The sequence below is a fragment of the Lipotes vexillifer genome, unplaced genomic scaffold (assembly GCF_000442215.2).
Source record: "Lipotes vexillifer unplaced genomic scaffold, Lipotes_vexillifer_v1.1 scaffold634, whole genome shotgun sequence".
NCBI classification, from domain to species: Eukaryota; Metazoa; Chordata; class Mammalia; order Artiodactyla; family Lipotidae; genus Lipotes; species Lipotes vexillifer.
Window position 1 is genome coordinate 633,465 of NW_006781096.1, and position 23,884 is coordinate 657,348.

At 37.3% G+C, this 23,884-nt stretch overlaps 1 protein-coding gene across 1 annotated transcript in view; it reads left to right on the top strand.

Annotated features, from left to right (window-relative positions):
* The window catches only part of ENAH (ENAH actin regulator), a 153,133-nt gene that overhangs the window by 98,260 nt on the left and 30,989 nt on the right, over window positions 1-23,884 (top strand). Inside the window, exons 4-5 of the mRNA XM_007454488.1 lie at window positions 11,836-11,892; window positions 16,745-16,829. Of these exons, the coding sequence (XP_007454550.1) occupies window positions 11,836-11,892; window positions 16,745-16,829 (142 nt within the window). The remainder of the gene's footprint in view (window positions 1-11,835; window positions 11,893-16,744; window positions 16,830-23,884) is intronic.

The window sequence follows — 23,884 nt, forward strand, 5'->3', positions numbered from 1 at the left end:
CATTCCTGTTTTTTACGATCTAGGCAAGATAGAAAAATTCTAATTAATCTTTTGAAGATGGTATTAAATTGTGGTATTTTGACATCAGCATTTTATATATAAAGAATATTGTGACATTGTTTTATTAACCCGTTAAAAATTCCTAAGAGGTAGATGATCTCATCTACAAGAGGAAAAGCCACAGTAAACTGAATTACTTGTACTCCTAATAAAGGTACCGTGTTACATGATACTAGGGAAACAAAAATGAGTGATTTGACATTGCTGACCTTAAGGAGCGGTTGTGTAGAGAAGATACACCACGGTCGGAAATATATCTGCAAGGCAGTGTCAGTACCGTGCATGGTACAGAGCGGTAATTAGGAAGTGGTATAGGCAAACATAGCATGCTACTCACGTAAAGATACCAGGAATAACTCCTTTAAGATAGACCTGCTATTTCTGTAGGCTTTTGCAATTTCTGAGATGATTCAGGTGAGGAAACAAATGACTGCTGTTTTCTGGAAATTTTCCTTGATATTTGGCTATGAAAATGCCATTCATGTAGGAAGAAATGTATTTTTATTGAGGAGTTTCCTATGCAAATATTGTCCTGATCTTTACTGTGATAATACTATTCAATATACTAAAAACTAAGAATTACTTTTTTCTTAATTCAGATTTAAAGTCACTGGTCTCCATGGATTTAACATTTTCTTTAAGTCTTAGAATCATACATCCCCAATTTGAAGATATTGACTGGATGGGTGATGTTAATTCCCGGGAAACAGGTCTCTAGTGTCTTCCGCAGATAATACTAGAGAATGACCTTATGTTCATGGGAAGTAGGGTGGATTTTTGCATACCTCTGTTGTGTGTACCAAATAATCTTGCAGTGGCTTTCCATAGCTCTTAGAATAGAGTACAGGCTTCTTAACGGGACTCTGGGTTCCTTCATGAGCTGGCCCCTCTTGACTCTGCATTAACTAAATGCACTCTCCCCTGCTTCAGGTCCTTGCACCTTCTGTTCCTTCTTTCACCACAATGAGACTTACTGTTTTCAAAAACACTTTAAAATGATAATTTCTGTATAAATAAATTTGGCAGAACCAAAGTTAGTGACAATCCTAATACAGTGACATTTACTAGCAATTTTATTTGCATATAAAGATTAAATTATTCGAAGTGTCTCCTTCTGCCAAAGGCCAAAAGATATATGCATACATACATTTTAAAATGTACCCTACAATCTTATTAATCTGGACTAAGATATATAAACAGCTCTCAAGTATAGTTAATACAGTAGTAGTAATTTATACTATTATTTACATGAGTAGATGTTTGAGTCTCTAGAGTTTTGTTCTTAGGAAGCTGTAACTGTTTTTCTGCTCCAAAGGGATACTGTTCTTTTGGGAAATCAGCTTGAATTATATCTTTTCCCTCTTAAGTAGGTACTTTGGCCTCAGTTTGGGTAGTACAGGTTTTTTGTTTGTTTGTTTGTTTGTTTGTTTTTGCGGTACGCGGGCCTCTCACTGTTGTGGCCTCTCCCGTTGTGGAGCACAGGCTCCGGATGCGCAGGCCCAGCGGCCATGGCTCGTGGGCCCAGCCACTCCGTGGCACGTGGGATCCTCCCGGACCGGGGCACGAACCCGCGTCCCCTGCATCGGCAGGCGGACTCTCAACCACTGCGCCACCAGGGAAGCCCTGGGTAGTACAGTTTTATTTTCAAGTATCATAACCCAGATAAGAGCTAGGTTTTCAGGACTCTCTGATATTTCCACATTGTCCATTGTCGATTAGTCCAGCAGTTATTTATTTCTCTGCCAATATTTATTTACCCTTTTATTCATTAAAGTATGAATTTGAACAAGTGTCATTTAAAACTTCCCATAAGTATTTCTTGTGCATTTTATCTTCCTGTGAATAGTGATGCTATGGTCCCTGCAGCTGGCCTGTGGAGTCTTGACTTGCTTAAAAACAAATTCAGCATAAGGTCGTTGCCGGAAGACACAATCAGATTGCCTTTCTAAAGACACCTCCCTGTTTTCTAGAGTCACCCCTCCCTTTAACAGTTCTCTTGTGCCCTGCCTTCTGATGCTTTTTGGTCATGAGGCTTGCGGAAATAACTTACCTTCACCTGAATTTCTTCACACTGGGAATTGGCTTTTTCCCAGCCAATGGACCAGGCTTTTTCCTTGCTTTTTTTTAAATTTGTTTTTTGGCTGCGTTGGGTCTTCATCGCTGCACGCGATCTTTCTCTAGTTGTGGCGAGGGGGGCTGCTCTTCGTTGTGGAGCATGGGCTCTAGGAGCGCGGGTTTCAGTAGTTGTGGTGTGTGGGCTCAGTAGTTGTGGCTCGCAGGCTCAGTAGTTGTGGCGCACGGGCTTAGTTGTTCCGCGGCATGTGGGATCTTCCCGGACCAGGGCTCGAACCTGTGTCCTCTGTATTGGCAGGCGGATTCTTAACGACTGTGCCACCAGAGAAGTTTCTTAAAGAGTTCTTAAAGAGTTGATTTTTTTTTTTTTTTCCTGGAAGCTTGTGGGATCCCAACCTTATAGTCCATTAAAAACTTCAGATATAGATTTCCTGGGTGTTCTGGGATTTCTTTATATTATGCTGAACAAGGCTTTATAGGAACCCCCACTTACCCATCCACATAAAGGTGGTTTTGTAGTTGAAGACGGTTTTATTTCCCTGACTTTTGTTTAAATATTTCTGGTTTTGTATATATCTCCTGCTTCTTTATTATAAAATTATATACAGATTCATTCATTCTCGTATTTATTCTCTCCTATTTGCATTATTTAGGTGGATTGCTATACGTAAAGTTACTTATAACACATAGTAGACCTTTAGCGAGTTCTGATTAAGTTACATTGATTTGGGCTTCCCTGGTGGCGCAGTGGTTGGGAGCCTGCCTGCCAATGCAGGGGACACGGGTTCGAGCTCTGGTCCGGGAGGATGCCGCATGCCGCGGAGCAACTAAGCCCGTGTGCCGCAACTGCTGAGCCTGTGCTCTGGGGCCCGCGAGCCACAACTACCGAGAACCTCATGCCACACCTGCTGAAGCCCATGCTCCGCAGCAGGAGAGGCCACCGCGGTGAGAAGAAGCCTGCGCACCGCAGCGAAGAGCGGCCCCCGCTCGCCGCAACTAGAGGGAGCCCGCGTGCAGCAATGAAGACCCAACACAGCCAAAAATAAATAAATAAGAATAAAAATAAATAGAAAAATAAATTTATAAAAAAATAAGTTACCTTGATTCTGTAAAACTCCTATTTAGTTAAATAATCAGTCACCTGCAATGTGCCAAGTACCATACTGGTTGCTGGTAATGGGAAGCTGAGTATGGCACAGATACTACCTTTGAGTATCTTGAAGTCTAGTGAGGCAGACAGCTGACCCTAACACAGTATAAAGTAGTAACTCACAATCAATTGGAAGGATCTTAGGCTCGACCAGTTTTGGTATTTTACAGTGTGTTTCCTTCTGAGCTCGAGCTGGTATTGAAGTTTTCTTTTTCCCCTCCCCCTGTTTTGTTTTTAAATAACAATGTATCACTGCTGCTTTTGTAGTTCATTTTTAGAGAATGAGTAGTAAAAGACTAAGATTTAATGTGGAAAATGTCTAATGAAGAAAGTAAAGTGACATAGGATACAGGCTGAACTAAAATATTACTAAGAATGTCATTTAAAATACGATAATAAGTATTTTGTGCACAGTTTTCCAGAAGAAGTTGTTCTTTATCGGGTAACATCCATGGATTCTTAAGAGTGCGAATATGGCGTTCCTAATTTAAAGTTTCCTTGATTTTTATAAGTTTGACCACATAGCTGATGGCTTTTTTCGTTCTCTTTGTTTGTCTGAATATTTGATGTTTCCTCTAAATAACACACCTTCACGTTTGAATTGTCATATCAAATTTAGACCTACTAATTATGAGTCACATATATTTTAAAGAGTAGTGAAATAAAGATGCATATTGCTGTGGATATAATTACATTTCAGAGACTGAAGTTGATGTTTAGTTTGTAGAACAAGTTTATTTTTATGTGCTTTTGCCGACGGCCCCACTCCCGTAACTTTATTTATATTTAATTCTATTTCATAAACCCCATGTGAGGCAAACAAACCCAGTTTATCTAATTTATTATATATTCATCAAAACTATTCTTTCAATAAAATTTTACTTATTTTTGAGTTTCCAAAAGTAAATGTGGACATCTTTGTCATTTAAGTGTTAGGGTTGTCTGGGGTTGTTTTAGATAGAAGTTGCTTCCTGGTTTCGTCGATGAAATATCACGAATTATTGTCCAGAGAAAATGAGAAGGGCAAGGGCAGTAGAGTTCCCAGGGAGAAGTAGCCAGCTGTCCTGCTTTAACTAGGACAGGCCTGGTTTTCAGTGAACCATCCTGAATGGATATGTATCCAGAGTCATGACATGACCTAAGAAATGGCTTTGATTTTTGATTCCTCCTGAAAAATAACACGATGGCAGAGGAACCTTCCCAGACCAGCTCTAGTGTTTGGAAGGGACACCCAGGTGCTGGCTCTGCAGTCCTTCTGGACACTTGGGGTCATGCTGGTACTATTAATCGAGTCACTTCTTTCATTGTATACATCCAATTCTCTCGTCAGGACCTAGAGCCAGTTGGAGCTCCACCCGACAAGAACTGCTCTGGGCAGTAGAACTCGGAATTCCAGCACAGCATTTTGTTTTTCTAGTGAAAAAATTTTTTCTGATTAAAAAGTTGTGTGCTTATTATTTTAAGCAGTACAGAAAATCATAATGAAGAAAGTAAAAATACCTAAAGTCCCACCATCCACGCAATGGTTAGGAATCCACCTGCTGTAGGGGACATGGGTTCAAGCCCTGGTCCCGGAAGATCCCACGTGCTGTGGAGCGACTAAGCCTGTGCACCACAACTACCGAGCCTGCGTACCACAACTACTGAAGCCCGCATGCCTAGAGCCCATGATCTGCAGCAAGAGAAACCACCGCAATGAGAAGTCTGCACACCACAAGGAAGAGTAGCCCCTGCTCGCCACAACTAGAGAAAGCCCGTGCGCAGCAACAAAGACCCAACATGGCAATAAATAAATAAATACATACATACATAAATGTACGTATGTATGTTTTTAAAAATGTTTAAAGAAAATCCCACCATCCAGAAGTAATCACCTTTAATATTTTCCATAGTAGAAAAGTAATAGGCACTGGGATATTTTTCAACTTTATGTTATAAACAATTCCAAGATGAAGAATACAAGCATGACATGGCACTTTTTCTTTTCTTTAATAGCTTTACTGTACCATACAGTTTACCCATTTAAAGTATACAATTCAGTGGTTCTTAGTATATTCGTAGAATTGGGCAGCTATCTCCACAATCAGTTTTAAGAACATCTTCATCACATGGGAAAGAAACTCTGTGCCCCTACGTCAGTATCACCACCCCTACTCTTACCCCACTCCCATTCCTTCGTACCTCCCAGCTCTTGGCAGCCACTAATCTGCTTTCTGTCTCTATGTATTTGCCTGTTCTGTACATTTCATATAAATGGAATCATACAATATATGATCTTTGATGACTGGCTTCTTAGCGTAATTTTTTCGAGCTTCATGTATTTTGTAGCAGGTATCATGTATGGCAGTTTGAAAAGTAAGTCATTATAAGAAAGCTTGTATTCATGTATCTAGGCATACTCTCTAAGTTTTAACAATTGACTTGCTTATTTTCACAATTGATGTTTGTGTGTTAAAGTTGTAGGAGTATGGTATACTAATACTTAATATTTTTTTTAAATAAGGAGGTTACAACCAAAGCAGAAAGCCTTCCTCATATTCTTTAGTTTAAAAAACTCAACATTTAAAAACTTGGTAAATTGTGAAAGTAGAATTGTGTAGTAGTTTTCTTTGCCAAATTAAATGTAAATAGAGATGAATGCTTGGCCATTTGTGAAATCTCTGAAGTTTATTCTCTTGTTCCCCAGGCTCAGTTTTCTTGCCCAGCATTGTCCTTCCTTCACTTTTTTCCCACATCCAAGAGCATTACCTTAGAACTGCATACTTTTTTGGTTCTTTTAATTCTTTTTCTCTTACAAAAGTAGGAAAGAACAGACATGGTCTTTGAAAATTTTTGTATTATACTTTTAGAATGAAAATACTTTTTTCTTGGTTAAAAGAGTTTCAGCTCTTTACATGTGGATGAGGAAGCAAAATTGCATGTGTTTCCTTAAAAATGATCTGAGGTGGTCTCATCTCATTGGATTGCCCACCACCCCCAAATGCGCCTGGCCCATGGAATTGGGTGCCTTTATCATCCCCCCGCCGCCCCAGACTTTCATTTTGTAGGATGTCACACATCTATTTTATCTCTGTCTCCCAGTTTCTTTCTTGTCTGAATATAAGTTTGTACCACTTTGCCTAATTTTAATGTATGAAAACTTTTCTCCTAAGTCTTTAGAGAGATTCTTCATATTTCTTAGAAAATTTGGTATTACCCAATTTTATACTTATCTCCTTTCAAGTTTTTTGAAGTGGATAACTGGGAAAAAACATATATAATTATAAAACTAGAAATAGGAAATAAGAATTCTGAGTGAAGGAGGGAGAAATAATTATATTAGTTGTCTGGGGGCTAATAGTAACTCCAGTTGAGTGTTGACTGCCAGAAAGTTCTAATGAGTACAGAAAGGATGCATACTAGGTGACCAAGAAAAGAATATCACAGAAGGCATGGGGCATGTGTAAAAAAAGCCCTGCAGCAGGAGGAGCATATAGCTCATTTGAAAATTTGGAAGAGCAATGTACCTGGAGTGTAGAGAGAAACAAAGTATGAATGGGATGAGTTAGGCCACAGCCGCATCATGGGGAGAAAGCACTGGAGTGTGGTATTTATCTTAAAATCAGTGGGAAGATATTGAAGAGATTTTACTAAGGGAGATGATTTGATCTGGTTTAGTTATTAAAGTATCACTGGCTGCTGTGGGGAACGGGAGAGGTACAGCATCAGAATGGACAGTTTATTTAATAGTCTAGGCTGGTGGTCCCTTAACTTTTGAGCTTATCTCCTAATGCACGTGCATTTATAGCTTATGTATATGTTTGGCGTTGACATATGGCATACATTGTAAAACATGAAAAAATAGAACTGTAAAAAGGATGAGAAAAAAATTAACAGAAATGGAAGTACCACTATGTTCTTTCCTACCCTAGGGTATGTTTAGCATTCTGGGATATATGAATCCCACTTTGAAAACCAAGAGATCATGGAACATGAAGAGTGGCAGTGGAGGTAGTTTGGAGAACAATGAGGAGATTGCATTAACAGGACTTGGTAATAGGTTAAATAGTAGTAATGGAAGGGCCCTAGATATCTGGTTTGCATAACTGAATAGATAACAGCGCTGGTTAGAGAGTTAACAGATACTCTAGTAATCTTTTTGGTTAAAGTGCATTCTACCTGAAGGTGGTGTTTTCTCTGAGCATATATGTACTTAATAGTGCCTTAGTAACGAAGTAGAAAGGGGGTGGGGATGGTGAGGGGATTTGATCTATGCCCATGAGGAAGAAGCAGAGAAATGAATGTGGGACACGGATTACTCTTACCTTTAGAAGTGTTAGGATATGGCAGGATTGGTAAATGATAAACCCCTCAACTTCAGTTTCTCTAGCTGGAGACAGTCACTCATTCCACATCTAAAAATAAATGGCTTCTTACAAAACAGATGTTGGACTGGTGCTATTGCCAGTCAAGCCTAATCAATTATCAGCAGTTTATCAACTGTTAGCAGCCATTTTCATTCTTGCTTAGAAGGGAATAAAATGCATTTGAGGCCCTAAGTTGGGGGAGAACTAAAGAAATGAAGAGGGGCGGGGAAACCCAGTCATATAAATAGTTTTGCTTAAGATTCAGTAATGAAAAAAAAAAAGAGAGCAGTTCTATATGATGGTATTTTTTTCACATGTAGCTATAGATGCATGATACCTCATTTTTTGAGATATATAACGATTTTCCTTTATTAAAAACTGCATATATTTTAAAACAAAATTTGAAATTCTTTTGAAAATGTTTTAAAATGCCACTTTAAAATTATCATCACTTTGAATAAAATTTACTATTTGTAATTCTCATGTCTTTTAGCACAGTGCCCTGCAAATATGGTGCCTTTTTCCTCCCAGTTTTATTGAGGTACAATTGACAAATAAAATGGTAAGATGTTTAAAGTGTACACGATGATGATTTGATACACATATAAATTGTGACAGGATTTCTTCCATCTGGTTAATTAACACATCTATCACATATTTATCTTTTTTGTTTCATTGATTGGTTGTTTTGTTTTGGTGAGAACATTTATGTTCTATTCTCTTAGCATATTTCAGTTATACAGTACAGTGTTATCAACTATGTTATCAACCGTGTTTTACATTAGATCTTCAGTCTTTATTCATTTTGTAACTGAAAATGTGTACCCTTTTACCAGGCTCTCGCTATTTCCCTCACCCCCCAGCCCCTGGTGACCACTTTTCTGTGAGTTTAGCTTTTTGAGGTTCCACATCCAGGTGATTCCATGCAGTCTTCGTTTTTTCTCTGTCTGGCTTATTTCATTTAGCATAATGCCCTCAAGGTCCATCCATATTGCTGCTAACAGTATTTCCTTTTTCCTATGGCTGAATAATATTGCAGTGTGTGTGTGTGTGTGTGTGTGTGTGTGTATACTGCATCTTCTTTATCTGTTGATGGACACTTAGGTTGTTTCATATCTTGACTATTGTGAATAATACTGCACTGACCGTGGGAATGCAGATATTTCTTCAGTATCCTGTTGTCAATTTCTTTGGGTATATACCCAGAAGTGGGATTGATGGATCATATGGTAGTTCTATTTTTAATTTTTTGAGGAGTCTCTGTACTGTTTTCCATAGTGGCTGTACCAGTTTATACCCCATGGTACCTATTTCTGAACACAGGCAACCATACCACTGCAGTGTCTTCTTCCATTCTATTCTGTATACCTTAGAACAAACACAAACACATTTGCTTTCATGCCCTCTCAAAAATGGTTATAGTAGAACTTTACAATCATGAGGATAATACCTGGGGCCCTAATGATGGTCAGAAGTATGATCACTGCTAATTTGCATGCTATGCTGTGCTCACTCAACAGACCAGCTTTCCAGAGAGTACAAATCAAATTAAAACCAGCTGTAAGCAAACATGATCTCATTTAATCCTCAGAAAAAATGCTGAGCTGGGTAGTTTCCTCATTACAAATTTCTTTGGGATTAACTCCTGATCGTGGAGACCTCTACTGTTAAAAATGTGAATGCTAAGGGTCTACTATAGTAATTATATATTGCAATAAAATACAGTAATACTGATCAAATGACAGCCTGTCATTTTCTCCTACTAATATCTCACCCAAGGTTTGTGTATTTCCCTGCTTGTACAAACTACCTAATGCTAAAGGATGTTAAAAAAACAGGGAAAAGCCTGAGGGACAGCTGTTTTACAAACTATATTAGAAATAAATGAACAACCATGACAAGACTATTTCAAGGTCAGAGTAGCTCATAGAGATGGTCTTTTTTCTTTTCTAGAAGTCTAATATAGATGTTAAGTTTTGCTTTTTTGATGCATCTTAACTGCTTTAGTTAACCTCTTCAGTTCATGTTTTCTTTTAGGGTGCATCCTTATTTCTCTCAGCCGTAAGCCTATTTTAATACACTGATTTATAGAGAAGTGTCTTTTTTTTTTTTTTAACTGAATTTACTCAATCTGTACACTGAACATTCTTTTCCCATGTTCCACCCTCCTCCCTCAACTGAGTGAAGAAAGAGTTAACAGCATCAGTATTAAGCAGGAAGTGCTGTTAGCCTTATGCATATGATGGAATGAATAATTTAGTATCTTCGGGAAATGCAAACTGCAGTAGAACTCAAGCAACCTTATCAGAATTTAGATAAGTATTTTAGGGATGGTATGAAGTAAAAGTCAGTAGAAAGAATATGTTTAAAGATACCAAGTGCAAGAATGTTGCATAATAGTTTAAACTGGCAAAATTGGGGATTTTGGGTCTTATGTGGTAGTAATGTTTTACCTCAATTCTGACGATTGTCAGATGACTTTTTACCAAAGTGATCGGTAATGGAATGTGGCAGTTTCTTTGCTGTCAGAGACGAGATAATTTCTCAGGTTTTTCCTGTAAGTTTTTAATATTTTCCTTATTTTTTTTCCTCCTTTAAATGTGAATGAAAGGAACTGAAGGGTAAAACCTGAAGACTAGGCATGTTTATTTAATAAGGGCTTTATAGAAGTAGTCATTTACAAACATCGGTAAGACAGATTTTTAAAAAAGTTTAAGCAAAATATAATTATTGAAAATCTTCTAAATGGTTTATCATCTTTGGCATGATCTGATTAGGCTAGTAGACATTTTATATGTATGCCTGTGGTCTTTTTTATGTCATTACTGTAAATATTGTGCATGCGACTTTAATAATAATTGATTAAGTGGGTGGAAGTACTTAGGAAAGGTGACATTCAACAATCTTATTTATTTTGTGTTTGAAAATATCTGCTGTATTTAATATCTTTAAAACAAGACTTAAGTGTAATTGGATTATATTACATCTAATTTCTAAAAAACAATAAAAAATTCTCTTATTTAAGATTTATTACCATTTTCAGGTGTGCATTCTTTAAATATAAATTGGTTTGGTTTTGATTCTATGCAAACTTTTAGTTAGCATAAATTGTATTATTTAAATAATACAGTTTTAAGGGAAATCTAAATTACTGTCTTGTTTGCCTTTATGTAGTCTTTCTTAAGTCAATATATTTTTAACTTGTTTATTGTTTCTTGATTAATACTAATGGAAAGAGAAAATCTTTCCTACGCTGAAAAGAATTTCTGTAGCATTTTATTTATAGAAAAGTATTGATGTAAAGTTTTGAATGTCACTAATGTAAAACTAAAAGAAATTTTTGTTTTTCCCACCCCAGTTTTGAGTGTCACCTTGCTTTTGTAAAAGCCTTTCCCCTTTTCATAAATTAGCATCTCCTTCTCATTGAATTTTTTCACTTAAAGAGAATTCACCTCATTAATACTTAAGGTAAATTTTAGTATAGGCAACCTAAATATTAAGTGGCTTTTTGAGGTGGCCACGCATTTTTTAACAAGATTTTGTCAAATTCGTATGCATATATACATATTGAAGAAAAAAGGAAAATAAAATGCGGCTTGATAAAACAATGAATAGTTTTGCTGTTTTTCAAAGATGAAAAATGAAGATATTCTTATTTGACATCAATGAATATATATCACCCTAATTGCTGGAGGCTGCGTAAAATGGCTTTGGTCTTCAACTAGTAGAGATGAGTTCATCTCATGTTAAGCTAATCTTAAGCATTTCCCTTAAATTTTTTTCAGCTGCAAATTCTTTTAAATGAGCAATACTAAAAGAGGGTAGCTATCATGGAATTAACTAATGGCCATAGATCTGACTTCCTGTATCTCAGGTCCACTTACTTTTTAAGATAATTGTAAAATGCAAATTGATTGCATTCTCTGATTGTATAACTCAGGAAATAATTAAGCTATAAGTGCATCATTTGGTCTGTGGCTTATTATAGGGTTTTTTCCACAAATAAGATTACACATAAAAATTTTTAACAAGTTTATGTTAAAGAGGATACGTTTTTATTAAATTACAGAGTTTCCAGAATGAGGATCTAGCTAGGACGTATGTGTAATACTTTTGAACCTTTCAAAACACCTTTTAGTTTATGTGAAGTTCTTCAGATGGCCCCGTTGTCCTTTGAAGCTTCTAACACCAAGGTGTCTGTTGCAGCCCAGAGCAAAGTTACTGCTACCCAGGACAGCACTAATTTGCGATGTATTTTCTGTGGTAAGCAACATTGTTTACATTACTTTTTCAAGCTGTGGTACATACTCCTTGCACATTTCCATAACTTTTGTTTCCTTAGGCCATGGTCTGGTTTGTGGTATTTGGGATATACAGCAAGCTACTGTTTTATGTTGTGATATTTGTTGTGGTTCATGTAGGTGGTTTGGTCAGCTTTTGAGTTGGCTTCTTAGAAAGGATTTAGTTAGAATTAGGATCTCAGAACTAATTTCTTGTTCACTTCTTCCAACACGAATGAGAGGGGTTTTTGTTTGTTTGTTCGTTTTTGTTTTTAACTATTTTCTTTGAGAGCAGTGTTTTAAATTAGAATTTAAGGGGAAAAGTTATATTCATCTTAATATGATTTGGGGAATATAAATGTGATTTATTGGAAGGGAGCTTTTGCTTAACTTGAATTAATTTTCAGGTGTACATGTTGTAAGGCAGATGTGAGCTCTTATTAATAGGTTGATTTCTGATTGACAGCCTCCTTTATTCAGTAGATTAGATATCTGTGGCTTAGGAGTGAATTTAGGCTTATAGAGTGTTTTCTTTCACTCTCACGCTCATATACACACGTGTGCACATATATGTGTTGTTTGCATGGACAAACCGGTTATGTCACTTAACCATTCCACATTACAGTTAATCAGGTATATGCATTATATGCATATCCTGCTCCTTACACTAGGATGTATCTATATATGTACACATATACACAGTACACACACACGTCTGAATTCTTTTTATTCTCATTTGATCCTAAAACTTTCTGATTTGAAAACCCAAGTTCAAAAAGTGACTTTTAAATCTTAGAGCCGTTTTTTTTTTTTTTTTTTTTTTTAAACTCGTATATACGTTTTTGACTACTGTATACCTTGGCTGGCCAGATTATTTTATGAGAGATAAGATGATATATACTAGTAAAATTTTATATAAACAATTCAGCTGTGTATATGTACTTTATCCATGTGAATCAGAGTTTTTGATATGATCCTTCAGTATTACTAATACTGTTTCTTGACCTATAAAGAGAATTGCTTTAAGATTGATATACTTGCTGGTTTAGGCAAATAAGCATGTGTTATAAATTTCCAAAAATGAAAATTCTAATGCATTTCTTAATCACCTGAGGTTTTATTTTACGATCTCTCCAGGTGACAGTTAGAGCAGTGAGCCTGTTGTGCGGCTCCTTATAAACTCTCCACTCCTTCTCAGGTTCCTTAATTAATCATTACAGATTAAGTGATTAATTAGTAACTTTTACTTCTGATTTTTCTGCCTCCTCCTGGGGGTTCTTCCAGGCGGTCTTTTGAACTAGCCATGAGTGATTGTTTGTGTTTGTGTTATTAGGACTCTTTTTAGCTCTTTTTGAAAACCTACTTGATGTTCTATACTTCGCTACTTAATATGTGTAGTTCACATGCAGAATAACAGAGTTTACCCAACTGCAGAGAAAAGATTGATTTGGCCTTCATAAAGGTGAATTTTTTAAGTTGTAAAATAATGTGTTAAAAAGCAGTTTCCCCCAGTAGTATGTTTAATTGATTTAACTGTGTACAAACATTATAATTACCACATTGCTAAGTTTAAACTTGACTGTATTGTGTATAATAACACCTATTTGTCTTTTAGTCCTGTGTTTTAAATAGTCTGTGGCTAAGTGTGAAACTAGGTCTGTGAAAATTAAAATGTGGCAATAAGTGAAATATGCTTTACCCAAAACTCAGTATTGAAGTCAAGACTGAAATGCCATTCATTCCTGGTTTAGAGAGACATTCTATTCTGATTTCCATCATTTATAAGATACCATATCAGTGACATGGACACATTTCCTTTATTAGAAACATGTGATTTACATCCTTTGCTATATGAATTCTAGCCAGGACAAATTAAGACCAACCATTGTCTTTGGCTGTGGTAATAGAACAGAGAAAACAATGTAGCTACTGTTCTTTATGATACAATAGTAGGAACAAAGCAGGTTCACTTGTCCCTTCTCCTTTTTTCCCCCAAAAGAGCCGTTAACCACCCTGTGATGCTCATAAAATATTGTTACGTACCCACTGGTTAGGAAAGTACCTTTTTTGCATTCTGTGAGAACACAAATACTCATGTAAGCATATGACCTATGTGAAGTAACTAATAGTTATATTCCAGAAAATACAGTGGCAGCTGACAGCCTTGCCTAATCTTAATTGCTGCTTCATGTTGTGTGTGGTGCCTTTGGTATAATTTAACAATTGTATAACCCAGTAAAATGTTTGACAAGAATGAAGAATATAATTGAGTACCTGAAGTTCATAATTTACCTAAGACTTCTATTTAATGCTCACAGTATATTTATATTATTTCTTAAATGCACATGAATTTCAATGTGCTTGTTATTGTTAGTTGAGGATATTGATGCAGAAGAAACAAACAAAATAACCAGATTAAATATGGATGTAAGAAAATGCCAGGGGGAAGGCGTCCTCTCTCCTGCCCCCCAGTTAATAACGAAGGTGTTTGGGAAGACAAATAACCCACTATCACCAAGAACCACGTAGAAAAGAATTTTAAGAGTTGTTCAGTTGTTCGTGGATTCCTCCCATTTTAAAAGGACCTTCCTTGTAGTAAACTATTTTTATAATTAATAATATCAGCCAGAAAATATTGCCCACATTTTTAAAACCTCCTTTTAAAACAAGCTTGCTGAGTAAACTTTTAAATTAAAAAAAACGATCCAAGATAGTTTTTATAAATTGCTAAAAGAAACCTTTCTCACATTCAGATTTTTTTGTGAGTTGTATCAAACTTTGGACAGTTTAATTTAAAAAAAAAAACCTTTAAATAAAATCAGTAGGATTGAGTTGAAATTTTGACATCTTCCTCTTGAATTTATGTATTTGAGTTAAAACTTACATCGAGATTTTAATTGGTGAATTTAATCTATTAATATTATTGTTGAGCTACAGTGCTTGATGTAGATGTGAATTAGTAGGATCGAATTCTTTGAGACTGATGCCAAACAAATCTACCTACTGACATTCACTGCTTAATTATTTGAGTAGCATGAAGTTTTAACTTAAATACACAAACAGTGTTTTTAAAACTAGTTAAACCATGGTGGTCTTGTGAGTTGCCCATGCTGAATGCTCACATTTAATATTTTTGGATAAATATAACTTTGGAAAATACTCCCCCAAATAGTTTATATTTTCTCACACTTACCCTCCCACCTTGTATGTCCCCCTCCTCTGCCAGAAGAGATGAGTAAAGTACTAAACATTAGGGTATGGCTTAATAGGACAATCTGTTTTTATATCATTATGTTAATATCCGAAAGAAGGAAAGAATTCCAGTCTGTCTCCTAGACACATGACATATTTTCATTTATGCAAACATTTAAGTGCATTTTTAATTTTAAAAGCTTTATTTTATTTTTTTTGCTGTTACTGATTACATGGGATTAATATATTTTTATATTTCCTCTATGGGGCTCTTAAAATAACAGACTCTTTTAGGAAATCTAATGAAATATCACTGCAGTTGTCATCTAATTTGTCTTTAGAGGACAAATTAAATGATTAATCTATAAAAACATGTGTAAAGAGATGAGGAGAAAAATTAGTAGGTAAGTTCAGATCAAATTATTTGTTTTTCTGCACTTGGGATATAAAAGTACTGTATTATATTCTAATGAACCTTATCCTTCTCTTTGTGAAATCTTCTCCACTAGTATAAAATTGATACTTTGTGCTTTTAACTCATAGACTACAAGAGTTTGCTTTAGCACATAGAAGCATTTATTTATTAACTGTTTTTTATACTAGGGTCTACAAAACACTTTCCAACTGTTAGGGGCCTTTGCTGGCACACTAGAATTCACAAATATGTGCAGCATATCATTACTCATATATTTCTCTCCAAGAGTGGAAGATAACTACTGTTTCTTTATTCTCTTGTTTACTGGATTAGATTTCAAGATTGTTCTGTTGTAACCATAGGCATTGTATATTAGGTCCAGTATTTTATTTATCTCATTTTATGACACATAATTTTTATATCCAGCGACATTAAAATGTCCCATTATTTAGTGGCCTTCTTTGTGAGATGCTAAAAGTGGGTCTGCATTTTATATGATGCGGGAATGAATGGTCATTAGTTTCTCATGACAGAACCATGTTGGTTTGAACGCAGGTTTTTTTTGTTTTGTTTCGTTTTTACCCCAAATGAAAAGTTATTATGATTACCTGTGTTACATCAAAAATTCAGAGAAGTAGGTTAATTATATATGGAAGTTTAGCAAATGTTTGTTTTCACCAGTGCTGGAAATGCCAGGCCATTAAATAAGAATGGCAACTTAAAGTGGGCAAATTTGATAAATGCATTAGCATACATCAGTCTAGTAATAAGGTTCTCATGCTCTCTCTCTCCTGTTTTTCATTTCCAGTGTTCTATTTAGGTGAGTTTTTGAATTCTGATTTTTCATTTAAGTTCTCCCTCTCCACTTCATGAATAAGTACCCCAAAGAGAATGTCTCATTGTCTTAGAAACGTCAAGCTTAGGTGCCTATTCAGATGCTCATTGAACACTTGTTTTACTCAAGCTCTTCATATATAAATGTTTATTTTTCTTTTATTGTTGATGTTTTCCATTTGTTTCAAGTAAGCCTTCTGAAGATAATGACAGTATTATGTTGCAGTCTTTCATTTGCTGTGTGTTATATGAAGCTTATATTTTATTTTGCTAAACAAAAAGAAGATACATTTGTAAATATGTTATGGTTTTACGTTATTCTCATGATTTTATCTCCTCTATCCAGTGCAATATAAAGATAATGTTCATCTATAATGTTTCCCTCCCTTTTTAGGGCCGACATTGCCTAGACAAAATTCACAGCTACCTGCCCAAGTTCAGAATGGCCCATCACAAGAAGAATTGGAAATTCAAAGAAGGTAAATTCACGAGTTATTTGCACCTTTTCTTTCTACTACAGAAGACCAATCTGTGAACATCTGATATTGAAAGTGGATTATGTCTCATCAGCCATTTGGAAGTCTGAACTTTTATTGTTATATTAAGTTTTAGAATCATGTTGATAATCGAGCAGATTCTTAATAGGCTGGACAAAAGATGTTATAAAATTTCATATATGCTTTTTTGGTAAAAATCATACTCATGAATTTAAAATATTTTAAATACTCTTAACAGCATATAAAATGTCTTTACACTTCAAGCAGTGTTATTTTTATAGCAGTTATAAATTAATCTGTGATCATTATGCCTGTCACATGACTGGAAAGTTGAAATAGTGTTGGCTCTTTGTACAAGGCATTGAATATTGAACAGGAACAGTAATAGAATACAGAATCATTCTGTTTATTAAATTAAACTGTGATTGAATGAAATCAATAACGTCTTCATTATCTCAGTGCAGTTTAGAAATACATTTGAAATTATAATACAGCCTCATTTAGGGGTAGTTTTTTCTGAATTAACCCAGGGTCTCTAAATTAGAGGCTACTTTATAACAAAATAGTTTTGTAAAATTCAGTCACATTCAGTAACTAAAATTGAGCTAGTCAAGCCAGGTGCCCCATTTTCAACAAATTAAAACTTTTTAGAGATGTTGATACTGCTTTTTGTTACTAGTAGGGCACCCCTGTTTTGTTCTGGGGAATTGATAACCATCTTACAGATGGAATTTTCCAATTGAGAGGCATTTGCTCCATGGCAAGCCAGCAATTTTTCTTGTCACTTTTGATTTGGGCCTCATATTTCAAATGTTCTTCATATTCTCTATGTTGTCTTAATATATGTGTCATGTTTCCCTGACAGACGGTCAAAGGAATCTCTTGCTGTGGTTCTGTGTTGTTGTTTGCTGTGTGACTACTTAGCTCTTGAGGAACGCCCTCCAGGATCTCTTAAAGTGAATTTCATTTTTGCCACAGTCTATATATTTAGTTAGACCACTCTGGAACTAGCCTCCAAATTTGGTGAAACTTTTTCTGCTCTTTAGAGTGATGCTGTAACAGATATAAATAAAATTAAGTTTCTGTAGAAATAAGGGGAGTTTAAGGAATATAATCATTTATTTCAGTCCCATATTGAAAATTTTAAACAGACTAGAATAGTTCCAAGAGTTAAAAATTGTATGCTGTGTCTCACACACCAAACGGTAAAGTAATTAATAAAAAAATGATCATAGTTTTATTGAGAGTAACACATTTGTAGAAAATGAGGAAGAACCAGGAGAAAATCCTGAACATAATAGATCATCTCTGGTAATACAGAGTAGGCAAGCAAGTAATCCCAGACAAAGTTGCTGGAGTCCAGGGCAGCACAGAATACAAACAGAAGTCTTCTGCTGGTACTGCTGCCTTGTCAAGGGTCACAGGTGGGTCATCTGCTTCACAGAGGGTTGTCAAGAACTTGCAGCATGCAGTTTTAGTTGAAAATGAGTACTGAGTGAACTTTTAGTAATTGTCATGAGAACACCATGCCCTCATGTACGTTCTTTCTCATTTCAAAGCGTTCATCTGGACTTGAGGCTTTTCTCTTTGTATGTAAGTAGATACTTAAGGGTTTGAAAACTGAAGATATTTATATTATTTGTTTAGTTGAAGACTTTAACTCAGTCATTTTGAAGAGTGGAATCCGAATTTCTGAAAAATTGGTATGAATTTTAAATTATTTTCTGTCCATAGTCATGCACAGACTCTTCTTTCTTCTTCCACTTGACACGAACCAATTTCTTTCTCTCTCATTATTAATTTCATCTCCATTCCTTTTCTTTACTCTTCACCCCATTTCCTGTTTCTATGTTCTTTTGTTGTTGTTGTTTTGTGGGGTTTTTTTGGCTGCATTAGGTCTTCGTTGCTGTGTGCGGGCTTTCTCTAGTTGTGTCGAATGGGGGCTCCTCTTCGTTGCGGTGTGGCGCCTTCTCTTGTTGCAGAGCACGGGCTCTAGGCACATGGGCTTCAGTAGTTGTGGCATGTGAGCTCAGCAGTTGTGGCTCGTGGGCTCTAGAGCGCAGGCTCAGTAGTTGTGGCACATGGGCTTAGTTGCTTCACAGCATGTGGGATCTTCCCAGACCAGGGCTCGAACCCGCGTCCCCTGCATTGGCAGGCGGACTCTCAACCACTGCGCCACCAGGGAAGTCCCACCCCATTTCCATTTTAATCTCATGAAATCTGCTTTGTGTTCACAAATCGACTGGATTTGCTGCTTCCATCATTGACTTATTCAAGTTTAAATGTCTTCTCTTGGTCTACATATTCCACTTCTCTCTCTTCCTTTTGATGCTGTAGAGTATCTTTTCCGCTAACTCTTCTCCTTCTCTGTACCTCTTCCTTTTCTTATATAAGGCTTTGCACTTAGGCATCTCTTTTTTATTTCTGCACACAGTATAACCTTTGAAAAGTTGATGATTTGGTTGGACCTTATAGTTTTCTTTTAACTTCTGTGCTGATGGCTCCTGATTATCCAGTGGAGAGCCAGACCCATATTTCCAGATAAACGGAGTAGTGTCACGGGTCCTTTTGAGAATTTGGTTGAAGCAGTGAACTACTGCCCTCCTCCACCCAGTCCCCCCACCCCACCCAACCTGACCCTTCAGATACGTGCGTGTGATTTTGCACCATGTGCACGCATGTGTGCCCTTACATGGTCCAGAGGATCACAGACCCCCTTAATTCCAACAGTGGATCCTCAGTGAGAATCCCTATTTTAGAGCTCATCCATTTGGGTATCCTACTGATGCCTCAGTTTAAACCCTTATGGTTTCATTTTTAATGTACATTCCTTCTTCTCTCTAGTATTTCTCCCAAAATTTCAGCTTAGAAAGTCTATAATTATCTTCATTCACAATATCTATTCAAGTACATTTTGTTATTTCTTTCTCTAAAAGCCTGTTGGATTTACTGCCCTGACATTCTCATTACTAATAGCTTTCTCCAGTATTTATTTGCTTGTGTACTGCTATAGTTTTCTGACTTCCTAGTTTTTCTGTCTTTAAGCTGGATCCCTTTCACTTACTCCTACTTTATTACTGCTAGATTATTTTTTCTTACACTTTTTTGCACAGTGCAGGAGGGTCTATAAGGGGGGGAGGGTGATCTGCTGCACACTTGTGCCCTCCCCTCATATTAATCATGAGACTTAATCACTTTTAACCATTTCTACTTTCAGTACTTTTGATGAGTTCTTCTATAGTAATATATAATGTGTTTATATTTCTGTTTCTTGATTAGTCACATTACAGATAGTACCTACTGACTCTACGCTATGAAAAAATGAAGAATTCTTCACTTCCCCTGCCAGTCATGAGTAGTTATTATTTTTAGTTCTTCTAACCTTAGTATCTCTTAACTCTTCACTCTGTAAGAGGAATGCAGTAGTTCTGCACATCTCCCTTTCTTCCATTCTACCACCTAGTTTTGATAGACACATCATTTTTTTAATTAAATTTAATTTTTTTTATTTTCATGGTTTATACATTTTCAGTCTTTCTATGGCTGTCATTAAATCTTTGTCTTTATGTTAGTAAGTGATCTTTCCTCCCCCTTCCTAGAATCCTTTTAAACCTTCTTACTAACTATGGTAGTCTGAGTTTTCACAAAGATGTGATTTGTTTTTGGTTTTGGGGTCCCCCCCCCATTTATTAAGCTCAGTACTTAATGGACTGTTTCCATTTGAAGACTTATCCACAACTCCTAGATTTTTTTAAAATTTTATTTCTTTAGCCATTTCCTTCTCTGTTCTGTTCTCTTTTGGGGGGGCTCCTACTGATCAAATGCTGGGCCTCCTGGGTTATTTCCTTATGATGCTTATCTTTTCTCATTTTCTGTCTCTGTTTCTGTGTTCTGTATTCTTGATGATATTTTTAACCATACGTTCTAGACCAGCGTTACCTAGTAGAAATATAAGCTACATATTTAATTAAAATTTTTCTAGTAGCCTTACTAGCAAAAGTAAAAAGAAACAGGTGAAATTAATTTTAATAACAAAATATGTTGTTAAATAAATATTTAACCCATTATAACGGAAATATTATCATTTCAAAAAGAAATAAGTATAGAAATTAAGGTATTTTACATCCTGTTTGTCATACTGAGTCTTCCAAGTTCAGTATGTATTTCTTACACTTACAGCACGTTTCTGTTCAGGCTGCCCACAGTATGAGTGCTCGAGAGCCACATATGGCTCATGGCCACCTAATTGGACAGCACAGTAGTTGATCTCCTATAATTTAATTTTATTCTCCAAGAGCCTTTGGCGGGGCGGAGGCGGGGGGAGCGATTATTCCTTTTTCAAAACAGCCTGTCCTAAATTCATGATTGTATCTTAAGTCCCTCTTGTTTCTCATCCTTTGTTTGAATTATCTCCTTCCTATAGAGTAGTATTGTTTGCCTTATTGGTTTTACCCAAATATCTGGTAATCTTTAGTGGTCTCTTTACTTATAAAAAAAGAATCAGTCTGAATGATGTCAGTACTTGGCTTGGGTTTCCTCTTCCATTATGAGGTTTGGGTGTCTATGGACAGCATTCTTCCCTGACCGAGGGCTGCCAAGGGGGTCTGTGCAAGTGGCCAAGCAGACAGACTGACAGGCTCTCCTTTGGGGTACAAGAGCGGGGAGCAGACAGGCCTCAGCCCCACAAAACTGAGCCACCTCTAGTTCTACCAGACACCCTAGCTCATCTGAGGCAGCTTGTTCACTTTGTTTAGAGGACAGTCTTCTGTGATAAATGCCATTCCATCCATTGAGCTGAGGTTGGGGAACAGAGGGATGACTGGTGCATTTTCTTCAGACAGTGTGTGTGTTTATTAATCAGCTTGATTATGGTTGTACTGCCCATTCCCATTCTTTCTACCTGCTGATCTCAAGTTAGGTCTTTCCCAGATTCTTCTCGCGTCTGCTACAGCCATTCTGAGTCTGTGTTCGGGACCCTGGATGCCTCCACTCTTCAGGCCAGTTATGTTCGAGGCTTAGTGCTTTGTTCTGAGTGCTTACAGTATATCAGGGTGGTGGGTGGCAGACAGAAAGCCTCAACCTAATCAGAGAATAGAGTGAACATGACACACTGTAGCAGAAGATGGTAAATGCTGTGGGAAAAAAATAGAGCCAAGTGAAGGGAGTATATGTTGCAGAGGGCCAAGGGGAAATGGTTACAACTTTAAATAGGTTGGTCAGAGTAGATCTCATAGAGATGAAAGGAAGGAGTTAGCCGAGTGGATGTCTGGGTGAGTGCATCACAGCAGGGGGAGCAGTCTGTGCAGAGCCTTAAGGCAGGATTGTGCTCGTGTACAGGGAGGAATGAGGAGGCATGGAGGCTGGAGCAGAGAGAACAGGAGCAGAAAAGGAGAGTAGTGGAGGAGTCGTGTCATGCAGGACATTGCAGGCAATTGTAAAGAATTTAGCTTTTGGGCTTCCCTGGTGGCGCAGTGGTTGAGAGTCCGCCTGCCGATGCAGGGGACGCGGGTTCGTGCCCCGGTCCGGGAAGATCCCACATGCCGCGGAGCGGCTGGGCCCGTGAGCCATGGCCGCTGAGCCTGTGCGTCCGGAGCCTGTGCTCCGCAAAGGGAGAGGCCACAACAGTGAGAGGCCCACGTACCGAAAAAAAAAAAAAAAAAGAATTTAGCTTTTATTCTGAGAGAAATGAGGGCCCATTGGATGATTTTGATAGGAATGATCTGGCTTAACATTTTAACAGAATTAGTTTGCCTGCTTTGTTGAGACCAGACTATAGAGAAACACAAATAAAAGCAGGTACAGGGTTGTGATAGCAGCCTAGCAAGAAAACTAGTTAAGAGGCTATTGCGGTAAACTAGGCAGGAAATAATGATGGCTTTCCCCAGGCAGTGGAAGCGGTGAGAAGGCAGATCCTTACATTTCCTGGTGGATTGTATGTGGGGTGTGAGAGAAGGGGAGGAGTTGTGGTTTTTAACGGGAGCTGTGGGAAGGATGGAATTACCATTAACTGAGACGACTGTGAGTGGCAGGTTTTGTGGGGAGAGGTCAGATGAATTTTGAAGATGTTAAGCCGAAATGCTCATTGGACATTCCAGTAGAGATGCTGACTACTAGGCAGTTGGATGTACTAGTACATAGGAACTGGGAGAGAATTCTAGACCTGTAACTCCTCCCTAACCCTTTTTGTCTTCCAGAAATTTGATGATACATTTGGTCTACTAAAGACCACTCAGCTCAGTTGTGTACTTTGTAGTGGGTTTATTTACACACATTTTTGTTATTTTTCTGGAATCCCGGTAGAATCTTGGGGCGGAGCAGGGGAAGACAGTTTGACTGCTCAAATGTACCAACTTGAGTAAGAAGAGTCCAGGAGCTCATGTCACTTCCCTGCTCGCAGTATGGGTGGCCAGCTCTCCTCGCATCCAGTTTAATTCTTTGGCCTGACACTTAAGAGCCCACCCCATGTATCTCTTTCCTCCCTTATGACTGTCTGTACACTACAGTCGGTTTCTCCCTCTGTGCTTCTCTGTAGCATTTACCTCTCTGTCCTGCCCTTCTCGTCCTTTCTGTCTTGTCCTTTTCTGTAGACTGTTTTCCAGGTATATTAATGGTTTTCGTCTCTGAACTCCTGTAACTTAACCACATGCTCTTTTATTGTTTGTTGCTTACTTTACATATGAGTCTTGTCTCCACAGTGAACATTGTAGGCTACTTGAGAGTAGGGACCTGAATAAAGTTTTGAATAAAAAGCCAAGAAGTTCAGTGGTACTGAATTCATTTGTATGTAGGTGTTGGGGCATAACAGGCAGACAATATGAGTTCATAAGGTTGTTGGAACCATTAAATAAGATAATACGCACTCTTTTCATGCTGCCTGGGCTTTTCTGTCTGTGCTGTTTGGGAGACGGTGGGAGCCGTTCCTGAGGAGATACTCTTTGAGCTGTGCCTTGAAGGGGAAGTGAACTAGGAGTTTCCAATCATAGAATGGAAAAGCATTCTAGGCGGAAAGAGTCTATGTGTAAGAGCCAAGGGAGTGC